We start from the raw sequence: 12,138 nt of genomic DNA, 5'->3' as shown, positions 1-12,138 counted from the left end.
GCACCAATACAGGTCATAATTTAGTAATATATGATAATTTTCCACCCTGTCAATGGCCCTCTGTCTGAAACGCACGGTTTTGGCCTCAGCGCCTCCTTAAAACTTCAACGTATCGCACAGTGTTATGATTGGGTAGCATCGTGCAGCCCCTTGATTACAGCCATATTTGAACCTCAATTGGAAGAGAATGGACAAGATGCACAACATCATAAATCTAAATTTCAGGGTTTACACATAATGCATATCCAACACATTGCATCCGAATATATCAGCACCATAAACTATCAAACAGTCATGACATATGAAATATTCATGAATGAAACTGTTTACTTATGGATTTTCGATCGGGTCCAATAGTGTTTTTAACTGCCCCATCCTTCAATGACAGTTCCTTTGCAAAGCTTGAATCTTATTATGACTGGTTCACAAGCAATCCACGCTGATATGAGCCGAAAAATCATAAAATCAACACTGAAATATGCTGAAGACACAGCCACATGACGCACACACATACAGTATCACATCGCCGGAAACGCATCAAAATGGTCAAAGACATCCATCTAGTGCATGTTTACATACATCATCCAATTAAAAATAAAATTGCATGCTCAAAGCCTTTTGTTACCACCCCTTTAAAGTGAGGCACAGTCCAATGCAATGGTATTGAAAAGACAGCCCGCAGTGTTTATTAAAACATCTCCTTTTGTGTTTCGCATAAAAAAAGAAAGACATATGTGTTTGGAACAACATGAGAGTGAGTAAATTATGACATCATTTTTATTTTGGGGGGAACTACTTAGAAGAAGAAGCCTTTATATTTTTGTGACACATTATACATATACAGTGAAATTCTTTTTCGCATATCCCAGCTAAGCTGGGGTCGGAGCACAGGGTCAGCCATGATACGGCGCCCCTGGAGCAGATAGGGTCAAGGGCCTTGCTCAAGGGCCCACCAGTGACATCTTGGCAGTGCTGGGGCTTGAACCTCCGACCGTCTGGTCAGTAACCCAGGGCCTTAACCGCTGAGCCACCACTGAAAACCACTGAGCCACCATTTATTTTAATAGGCTAAGTTAAGGTAGGTGCTACAGTGACAAATAGTAGTCACAAATGATTGTATCCACGCAAACGTATCCCGGTTCAGGCCCAAATAATACGATGCAAAAAGAGACCTACAGGAGCAGAAGAATAAAATCTAACTCCTGTACTGACCAAACAATTAAACCAAGAGTAAAGACAGCCTAATGAACTGGGCAACTTGGTGAAAGGTGGTTTTGCATTTCCAAAGGAAGTTGCACCACAAACAAGCAAGGGTTGATGGTCTGGTGCCCTGCATTGCCAAACAAACCAGAATCTTGCTCCCGAATTACACAACAAGTTCTGTGCGGTTAAGGGTCACACTGTTTTACACAACAACTTTCCCTCAGAAAACCACTAGCAAAGCTACTTGTTTATTTCTGGGTGGAAAACCAGCCAGTTTGTGTGAAGCCCATAAGGCTCCCGTAAAACGCCATCAAAATTCAGAATTGCTTCTAATTAAAATCTCAATAATGCAGAGATGTGCTCGAGCCAACATGGGAGACGAAATGTGTGTGTGTGTGTGTGTGTGTGTGTGTGTGTGTGTGTGTGTGTGTGTGTGTGTGTGTGTGTGTGTGTGCACGAGAAAGGGACAATAATGGCGGAAAAAGAGTTATGAGAACGTGTTGGAAAATCTCGCTCGGATTTCACAGAAAATGCTTCCAAGCATTGGAACGCTTTATGTTGACATCATCCTCCGCTAGCTAAATCTGAGCCCATGGAGCACAAATTTCCAATGTCTTAAAGTTGAAAGTATTTTAATAAAGATCATTGACACTAATGTGGACAGAGGATTCCATCATGATATAGATGGCCACAAGTGGTTTTCAAGGAAAATGTGTGACTGGTTTGTATATTTTACATTTTCTAGACTTAATAGGGCCACAAGTCTTCTGATTTGGAGACTGTACTCTTGCCCCACAGCCATGGATTACTACACAAGATATGTTCTTAGTAGTTTTTTGTTTTTGTTTTGTTTTTTTGTGGTCATATCTATGTAGGAAATGAAAATCAGACACTATTCTTGTCCAGTAGTACAGTTTCAAATGCAATTACATCCTCATTTCCTCAGCTAAGAAATTAACCAGAAGTTAGCGCAGATTCTGCAAAGAACCCCCCTTCTTAAAGTTAATTTCCCATGCCCTCCACATGTGTCCAAGAGCATTTCTCAGCTTTGCTCTGCAGGCAGGAAATGCACCGATGTCAAAGGTCAATGCCTGTGACAACATTGACTTTAATTACAGTCAGACTGTCTCGTAAACAAACATAAATAAAGGCAGATACACAGTTAAACACATTATGTTAACTCTTTCCTTGTTAATAGAAAGTTTACAGTGACAGCTCACAAAGTCACAAAGTATACTCAGGACATTACTGATGTAAAAAACAGCACCATCACTATTTGATAAAAGTCATTTTTTTGATCAACTCTAGACAGGCCCCATTTCCAGCAGCCATCACTCCAACACCTTATCCTTGAGTAATCATGCTAAATTGCTAATTTGGTACTAGAAAATCACTTGCCATTATATCAAACACAGCTGAAAACTATTTGGTTCTTTAAATGAAACTTAACATTGTCTTTGTGTTTGTTTTTGAGTTGCCACAGTATGCAATAGACTGGCATGTCTTAAGGTCAATATTAGGTCAAAAATGGCAAAAAAGAAACAGCTTTCTCTAGAAACTCATCAGTCAATCATTGTTTTGAGGAATGAATGCTATACAATGCTTGAAATTGCCAAAACACTGAAGATTTCATACAAAGGTGTACACTACAGTCTTCAAAGACAAAGGACAACTGGCTCTAACAAGGACAGAAAGAGATGTGGAAGGCCAGATGTACAACTAAACAAGAGCATCAGCACATCAGAGTCTCTAGTTTGAGAAATAGACACCTCACATGTCCTCAGCTAACAGCTTCATTGAATTCTACCCGCTCAACACCAGTTTCATGTACAACAGTAAAGAGAAGACTCAGGGCTGCAGGCCTTATGGGAAGAATTGCAAAGAAAAAGCCACTTTTGAAACAGAAAAACAAAAAGAAAAGGTTAGAGTGGGCAAAGAAACACAGACATTGGACAACAGATAATTGGAAAAGAGTGTTATGGATCTTAACCCCATTGAGCTTTTTGTGGGATCAGCTAGACTGTAAGGTGCGTGAGAAGTGCCCGACAAGACAGTCACATCTATGGCAAGTGCTACAGGAAGTGTGGGGTGAAATGTCACCTGAGTCTCTGGACAAACTGACAGCTAGAATGTCAAGGATCTGCAAAGCTGTCATTGCTGCACGTGGTGGATTTTTGATGAGAACTCTTTAAAGTAGCTTAAGAAGTTCTGAAAAAAACAATTCTCAAATTGTAATAGTAATAATTCATTTTCATTTATTAATGTCCTGACTATACATTGCGATCAATTGAATGCCACTTTGGTGAATAAAAGTAGAGTCACATGGGGTAACCTCCTCGTGGTCGCTATAATGTGGTTCGTTCTCAGTGGGGCGCATGGTGAGTTGAGTCCGGATGCCGCAGTGGATGGCATGAAGCCTCCACACGCACTATGTCTCCATGGCAACGCGCTCAACAAGCCACGTGAAAAGATGCGCGGGTTTATGGTCTCAGACGCAGAGACAACTGGGATTCATCCTCCACCACCTGGATTGAGGCGAATCACTTCGGGACCACAAGGACTTAAAAGCACACTGGGAATTGGGCATTCCAAATTGGTTTAAAAAAAATAAAAAAATGAATTACTAAAATTTGATGGCTAAACTGAAATCAGAAGAAACTGCTATCTACCATTTGAAATAAATATTATTTTTTTTATTATTATATTTTACAAAGTTAAAGTTTAGAGTGAAATTGAGTAAATACAGTGCTAAATTAGAGTTTATTCATTTTTTTAGCAATTTTATGTTTGTTATTTACTATGTTAAATTGTGTGTTATATCGGCATTGTATTGGCCTATCAGCCATTAAAAAAAACGGTCGATCACTAATATGCCTATAGTATGCCAACTTTTGTTTTTATAAAACTAGCAAGCGAAACAGTGGGCATTATTCCACAATAAACATTTTAGCTAAGTCTAATGTACAGTAGTATGTTACATTAATGCAACACTTACTCATGTTGCATGTGAGTGAAGCAGTTTTCATCTTGGGAATACAGTTATTTTGTTTTTACAGAAAATGTGCATACTGTGCACAGTATACAGTACATACTTTATAGGCTACAGCAGAAATAGTAGGAAAAGTATGTTAGGCCACGTCCATATTAATCCATTTATATTTTAAACCTGCAGTTATGGTGAGCATTTTCGAAAGACTCTGAAAAAAAAAAAATCCATCCATGGAAGGATAAATGGATAAGCTTCAATAGTTTGGATAAATTATAATAGTTTGGATAAGAGGCGTATACACAGCAAAATCAATGTGTTTTCACCCGAAAAAACAGATTAGTATAAACGTGGCTTTAGGATGCTATTCCGAACAAAACCTGTATTGTTAATTTTCCTGTCACATTTATTATATTGATTGATTTTAATAATAATTTAATAAAATCTCTTTTAAATACAGACCTTACAGTACCCATAACTATGCTTTTTCTTTGCAGCCTATGGAACTGTAATGTGCAATGAAGCCATTTCATCAAGTTAACTCGCAGGAAAAAAAGGCACGTCCTAGATTATGCATTCCCAAAGATCTTGATATCAAGAATATAAAAGTAGAACATTAAACACACCTGCACCATTGTGCTGCCCACCTGATTCATAACCATATGCAAATATGCAACAGAACATGTGTCATTTGCATGAAGTACTGTATTACAATCTCCCATTACATTTTCCAACAAGACTTGTTTATCTACATTTGCAAGTGCTCTAAACTGAGAAACCCAGAGCTGAAAGAGTAAATATTGGCATTTAAGTGCTTACTGTGTACCTTCGGTCAGGTGGTCGGCTGTGTGCATTACCATCCATTCCTGAGGCAGTCTGTGCGGCTCTGAAATCCCTGGCACTGCAAGACAGAAAGTAAACTGGAGGGGTGCTAACTGATTAAGAAGTTAAACTAGATCAGTCAGTTCTGCAGAAGATGGGTGCATCCCTTCCCTTCATACATGCATGCCAACATGTCAATACAAGGCATTGTGGTTGCATGCAGGTGTTTTCCCAAGTAGGAGGATCTTTAATCATGATTAAAAAGTAGAAACTTTCTTGAGTCACAGTTACAAATAGGAGTGTCATTTACACAGATACAGTTGAAGTCAGAAGTTTACATACACCTTAGCCAAATACATTTAAACTCAGTTTTTCACAATTCCTGACATTTAGTCATAGAAAACATTCCCTGTCTTAGGTCAGTTAGGAACACTACTTTATTTTAAGAATGTGAAATGTCAGAATAATAGTACAGAGAATTATTATTATTATTATTATTATTATTATTATTAATTTTTTTTTTTTTCTTCAGATTTTATTTATTTCATCACATCCCCAGTGGGTCAGAAGTTTACATACTCTTTGTTCGTATGTGGTAGCATTGCCTTTAAATTGTTTAACTTGGGTCAGTCGTTTTGGGTAACCTAACACAAGATTCTCACAATAAGTCAGGTATGTAGGCCTCCATCCTCACACAGGGCTTTGTGATGGCCTCTCCAATACCTTGACTTTGTTGTCCTTAAGCTTTAACTTCCTGGCTGATATCTTGAGATGTTGCTTCAATATATCCACATAATTTTCCTTCCTCATGATGCCATCTATTTTGTGAAGTGCACCAGTCCCTCCCGAGGCAAAGCACCGCCACAACATGATGCTGCCACCCCCATGCTTCACGGTTGGGATGGTGTTCTTCGGCTTGCAAGCCTCACCCTTTTTCCTCGAAATATAACGATGGTCATTATGGTCAAAATGTTAAAATTTTTGTTTCATTAGACCAGAGGAAATTTCTCCAAAAAGTAAGATCTTTGTCCCTATGTGCACTTGCAAACTGTAGTCTGGCTTTTTTATGGGGGTTTTGGAGCAGTGGCTTCTTCCTTGCTGAGCAGCCTTTCAGGTTATGTCGATATAGGACTCGTTTTACTGTGTATATAGATACTTGTCTACCTGTTTCCTCCAGCATCTTTACAAGGTCCTTTTCTGTTGTTCTGAGATTGATTTGCACTTTTCGCTCCAAACTACATTAATCTCTAGGAGACAGAATGCGTCTCCTTCCTGAGCGGTATGATGGCTGCATGTTCCCTTGGTGTTTATACTTGTGTACTGTTGTTTGTACAGATGAACGTGATACCTTCAGGCATTTGGAAATTGCTCCCAAGGTTGAACCAGACTTGTGGAGGTCCACAATTTTTGTTTCTGAGGTCTTGGTTGATTTGTTGTGATTTTCTCATGATGTCAAGCAAGAGGCACTAAGTTTGAAGGTAGGCCTTAAAATACATCCACAGGTACACCTCCAATTAAGTACACCTCCTATCAGAAGCTAATTGGCTAATTGTCTAAAGGCTTGACATCATTTTCTGGAATTTTCCAAGCTGCTTAAAGGCACAGCTAACTTGTATGTAAACTTCTGACCCACTGGAATTGTGATATAGTCAATTAAAAGTGAAACAATCTGTCCGTAAACAAATGTTGGAAAAATTACTTGTGTTATGCACAAAGTAGATGTCCTAAATGACTGAATGATCTGTGGAGTGGTTAAAAAATTAGTTTTAATGACTTCAACCTAAGTGTATGTAAACTTCCACTGTATTGTATTGTTTATTATTCTTGTGAGAGAGTAAAAGTGGCAGTCCTTACTCATTTGTATGCTAGGCAAGTTTACATTTAAATTTTTACATTTAGTCATTTAGCAGATGCTTTTATCCAAAGTGACTTACAAATGAGGAACATAGCAAGCAATTTGTCACACAAGTTAGAGTTAAAGGGATAGTTCACCTAAACATGAAAATCCTGTCATCATTTACTCATTCTAATGTTGTTCCAAGACTGCATGTCTTTCTTTCTTCCATGTAAACACAAACAGAGATGATAAGCAGAATGTTAAACGAATACTCTGGGTTCAATACAAGTTAAGCTCAATCGACAGCATTTAAGGCATAATGTAGATTACCACAAAAAAATTATTTATATATATATATATATATATATATATATATATATATATATATATATATATATATATATATATATATATATATATATATATATATATATATACATATATACATATACACTGTTGATCCAAAACATTATGACCACTCAAAGGTGATGCGAATAACGTTGATCATCTCCTAACAAGGCCACATGTCAAGGTCTGGGTAGATTCGATGGTAAGCGAACAATCAGTTCTCGTAGTCAACGTGTTGAATGCAGGAGAAATGGGCAGGAGTAAAGGTTTAAGGTTCTTTTGGGTTTATAACAACTTGAGCTCACCCTCGTGTTGACAGAATTTGCACTTTTTGGGTGAAATGTCCTTTTAAAAGGAATATTCTGGATTCAATACAAGTTAAGCTAAATTGACCGGCATTTGTGGCATAATATTGATTACCGCAAAAATTTATTTTGACTTGCCCCTTCTTTTCTTTAAAAAAAGCAAAACTCTGGGTTCCAGTGAGGCACTTACAATGGACGTGAATGGGGGCCAATCCGTAAACATTAAAATACTCATGGTTTCAAATGTATAGCAACAACGCATAAACAGTATGCATGTTAAAATTATTTTAGTGTGATAAAACCACTTACCTTTGCTGCGTAAAGTTATAGCCAATTTTACAACTTTGTTGCCATGATGATGTAATGTGAACAAACCCTAAAACTGTAAAGATTACGATTTAAACAACTTTACAGCTCAAATAATACATCAGTTTTAGCAGAAGAATTAATGCAAGTGCTTTTATAATATTATAAGCTTCACATTTCTGCCTTTAAACCCTCCAAATATTGGCCCCATTGATTTCCATTGTAAGTCCCTCACTGTAACCTCGAGCTTTGCTTTTTTATTTTATTTTATTTTATTTATTTATTTTAAGAAAAAGGGGGACGAGTCGAAATAATTTTTTTGTGGTAATCAACATTATGCCACTGATGCTGTCGATTGAGCTTAACTTGCATTGAACCAGGAATATTCCTTTTACACATAATCAAAGAAACATGGTACTTTTAACAGCTAATCCGAGTTTAGCGTGCAAAGCGACCTGATATATATATATATATAACTCATTTGTGTTACGCGCGGAAACAGGTAATAGTTTGAATGAGCATGAAGCGTCGGGTTGCGAACTTACCTTGATCGCCCTCGATGCTCTGCGCGTCCGTCAACTGTCATCAGTCTTGTTGCCAAAACGTCAATATCATCACAGTTATCAACTTCAGCAGCAGCAGGTTTGGTTTAAAAGCCTCTCTCCTGTCATAACGCAACGCTGTGTTCTCTCTCTACAATTTCTGCATCACTTCTGTCCCGTTACCCTCCTATGGGACTTAAAATTCTGCAACTCCCACCATATTTTCCAGAGTCCTGCCCCAGTCAACAGACGCTTCTCTGTTCCGATTTAACAGTGAGGGAGGCGGCAGCCCCGCATATTCAAGTCATGGCACGATGGGTAAGATCGAGGCTCTGCCAGCCATGCCATCCTCACACTGGACACATCGACTGTACACACTATTTAGACGATGGAATGCGAATTTGCATGCCGCCCCCGACAACAAAAGTCACAACAAAGCAGTGAATGTGCTAAATCCCACGTTCTGCAATGTGAGTTTTCCAGCTTGTTTGAGACGGGACCAGTTTACACTGCAAACTGTGGACAAATGCAGTATATTTCAATTATAAATATCAGGAAGAAAGTGGTAGGAAAATGCTATATTTCAAGGGTGCGAATGCAACTACATTTGTAGGCACAGAGGATTGTAGTTGCACATGCTGCTGATGAAGGTCACATAATCCTTGACGTGGCGAACTATTACTGGCTATATAGTGACATCTAGTTAGAGAGTTGGTGTAGTACATTATTCATTCGGGACTGAATCGTTCACCCAAATGTGATTTTTTTTAACTCAACCTCATGTCGAAACCTGCATGCTGTTATTATTATTATTATTATCATTATTATTATTATTTTAATGTGGAAGACAAAATTCACACAGCTCTTTTGCATTCAACAATAGTTCACAGCAGTGGCGTAGCCAAGGGTGGGCCGGGTGGGCCTAGGCCTACCTAAATTAGAACCAGAATCCAGAATATTACAGATTATTCTTTGACTTCAAATATATGTTTATAAAATAGTATAAAAATGCATAAATTCTGATTTCTGAAAGTGCGAAAGAACTTTTTGAACACATCACCGGCTGTAAAGGAAACGTTAGTTAAATAGTTTTTGGCGAAAACTTGGCCCATCCTATTTTATTGAGGCCCACCCAAAAGAAATTTCCTGGCTACGCCCTTGGTTCAAAGTGACCACGGCTGTCAAGCTCAATAAATGACCAAAAGTCAATGTGACTCGTATGTGATGTTTTTAATCTTCTGAAGCCATTCGATATCATTATGTGAGGAACAGGTCAGAATCTTTCCCTCAGACGAAGCATTAAAATGTTGTTTAAATTGGAGTTCAGGTTAAAAAATGGCTCCTCCGAACGCCACTACAGGTTTGACTCACGTGTCCAATGGCTATAGCAATTTTTAAAAAACAACCCTCGGCATATTTCTGCTGTGCACCAATTTAGTGATAAATCGTTGTCTGGTGATGGATATTAACAGTATATCGACATAAAAACATGTACTGTTCCTTTCAATATTTCAGCAATCACATCGTGTGTGTCCGTATTTCTATCGGCTGTTTAGAATCAGAACTAGTGATGCCTGATTCACAAATTAATCACTCTTTTGTGTCGGTTCTTTTCAAATAATTGGTCAAACAAGGTTAAAGGAATAGTCCAAAAATGAAAATTTTGGGTAGCTCAGGGAGTATTGACGCTGACTACCACCCCTGGAGTCACGAGATCTAATCCAGGGTGCTGAGTGACTCCAGTCAGGTCTCCTAAGCAACCAAATTGGCCCGGTTGCTAGGGAGGGTAGAGTCACATGGGGTAACCTCCTCGTGGTCACAATTAGTGGTTCTCGCTCTCAATGGGGCGTGTGGTAAGTTGTGCGTGGATCGCGGAGAGTAGCATGAGTCTCCACATGCTGGGAGTCTCCGCGGTGTCATGCACAGTGAGCCACGTGATAAGATGTGCGGATTGACGGTCTCAGAAGTGGAGGCAACTGAGACTTGTTCTCCACCACCCGGATTGAGGTGAGTAAACGTGCCACCACGAGGACCTACTAGTAGTGGGAATTTGGCATTCCAAATTGGAAGAAAATGGGATAAAATAAATAAATTAAAAAAAATTCTCTCATCATTTACTCACCCTCATGCCATCCCAGACGTGTTTGACCTTCTTTCTTCTGCAGAACACAAAGGTTTTTAGTCCATACAATGCAAGTGAATGGTGGCCAGAACTTTGAATGTCCAAAAAGCATGTGATTAAGACTCCAATGTTTAAATCCATCCCTGCTAGCCAAACTAAGTGACCGTTATGTAACTATAATGTAATATGATGACCAAACTTTCGTCATGGCAACGTAACTGGTTACGTCGTGACAACTGGAAAAGTGAAATTCCTGGAACGTCGTGGAGTTGTGTGCTGGTAACCATGTTTTTTTGGGGGGTTTTTTTGTCCCTCTAACTAACACATTTAATTCAAATCATTGGTAACCTTTTTTCACTTGAATTTGACATGTCTGGTTTCAGAAATGTAATGTCTAAATAAGTAATCATCTGAGACTGTAAAGCAAACAGATACAAAAGCAAATAATGCATGAAAAAGTAAGTAAATATATATATATAAAATATATTTACACATTTTGTAAGATTTATTACCCATCCCACTGCTTACATTATTAATCTTTGATAAAAATGCAATTATCCTAATCAATATTTAAGTCCTTTGTTACTATAAATTCTCCACCCTGCCCAGTAGATGGCGATATGCACAAACAATGCAAATTGTTAAAAACAAAAGAAGAATGTGGATGTGAAAGTGAAAGTGGAGATTTAAAGTAATGTTGATCTCTTTTTCACCCACACCTATCATATCGCTTCTGAAGACATGGATTTAATCACTAGAGACATATGACTTACTTTTATGCTGCCTTTATGTGCTTTTTAAGCTTCAAAGTTCTGGCCACCATTCACTTTCACTGAATGGACCTCCAGATCTTAAATATTCTTTTAAAAATCTTCGTTTGTGTTCTGCAGAAGAAAGAAAACCACACACATCTGGGATGGCATGAGGGTAAATGATGAGAGAATTTTCATTTTTGGGTGAATTATTTCTTTAACTAAATGGTCTGAATCGGTTCGCATTTCAGTCCGAATAATTTAGACAGTTTGCTCACAAACTGAACTGTTTGTAGCGGTTTCCCACAACCTAAAACAGACAGTAAAGTGATACGTGATTAGAACACCGAGAGCAAATCGCAGGATGAATTGGATATTTACATACAGTCAATTAAAATCAAACCTACAAATGTATCCTATCATTTGCCAGAGATTTAGAAGGTGCATGTGCATGATTTAAGGTACTTAAGTGTTTGAATGACTTAAGGTACATCTCTCCAGACATTTTTTCAACCAAAAGAACATCAGAACATTAATAATACATGAAAGTATTTAAAGTGCCACAAATATCTTTGCATTTTAAGGGTACACTCAAAAAATTATTTTAACCTATTTTTAAAGATTTACGCATTTCAAATTAAAACAAAATTCCATCAAAATAAACTGTAATTGTTTAACAAAATTAAATTAATAAAACAAAGTATTTGTTTTTTTATTTTATTTAGTTAATGATAACTTAATTCAATTTGATGGAATTTTGTAAAGAAATTAAAATGCGTAAATCTTAAAATTGTGTAAAATGAGTGTAATTTTTTTTTCTTGAAGGAGAACATTGTAACATTTTTTTTTAATTTTTTTTTTTAATCTTTTGTGTCTATATTTTGAGTAAATATTTAAACAAAATTATAGACTAAC

General features: G+C 37.6%; 1 protein-coding gene across 3 annotated transcripts in view; it reads right to left on the bottom strand.

Moving 5' to 3' along the window:
• LOC127447637 (cordon-bleu protein-like 1) overlaps positions 1 to 8,704 on the bottom strand; it is a 110,664-nt gene extending 101,960 nt beyond the window's left edge. Inside the window, exons 1-2 of one of the 3 annotated variants that reach the window (XM_051709584.1) lie at positions 8,353 to 8,704; positions 5,016 to 5,090 (exon numbers count right to left, since the gene is read on the bottom strand). In XM_051709584.1, the coding sequence (XP_051565544.1) occupies positions 5,016 to 5,090; positions 8,353 to 8,393 (116 nt within the window). In that variant the 5' untranslated portion in view covers positions 8,394 to 8,704. Of the gene's footprint in view, positions 1 to 5,008; positions 5,091 to 8,352 lie in introns of all 3 variants that reach the window. The other 2 variants (XM_051709582.1, XM_051709585.1) reach the window with 2 other exon arrangements.
• Positions 8,705 to 12,138: the final 3,434 nt, after the last annotated feature.

The sequence above is a fragment of the Myxocyprinus asiaticus genome, chromosome 10, assembly GCF_019703515.2.
Source record: "Myxocyprinus asiaticus isolate MX2 ecotype Aquarium Trade chromosome 10, UBuf_Myxa_2, whole genome shotgun sequence".
Lineage (NCBI taxonomy): Eukaryota > Metazoa > Chordata > Actinopteri > Cypriniformes > Catostomidae > Myxocyprinus > Myxocyprinus asiaticus.
This window is presented reverse-complemented; position numbering and strand designations above follow the sequence as displayed.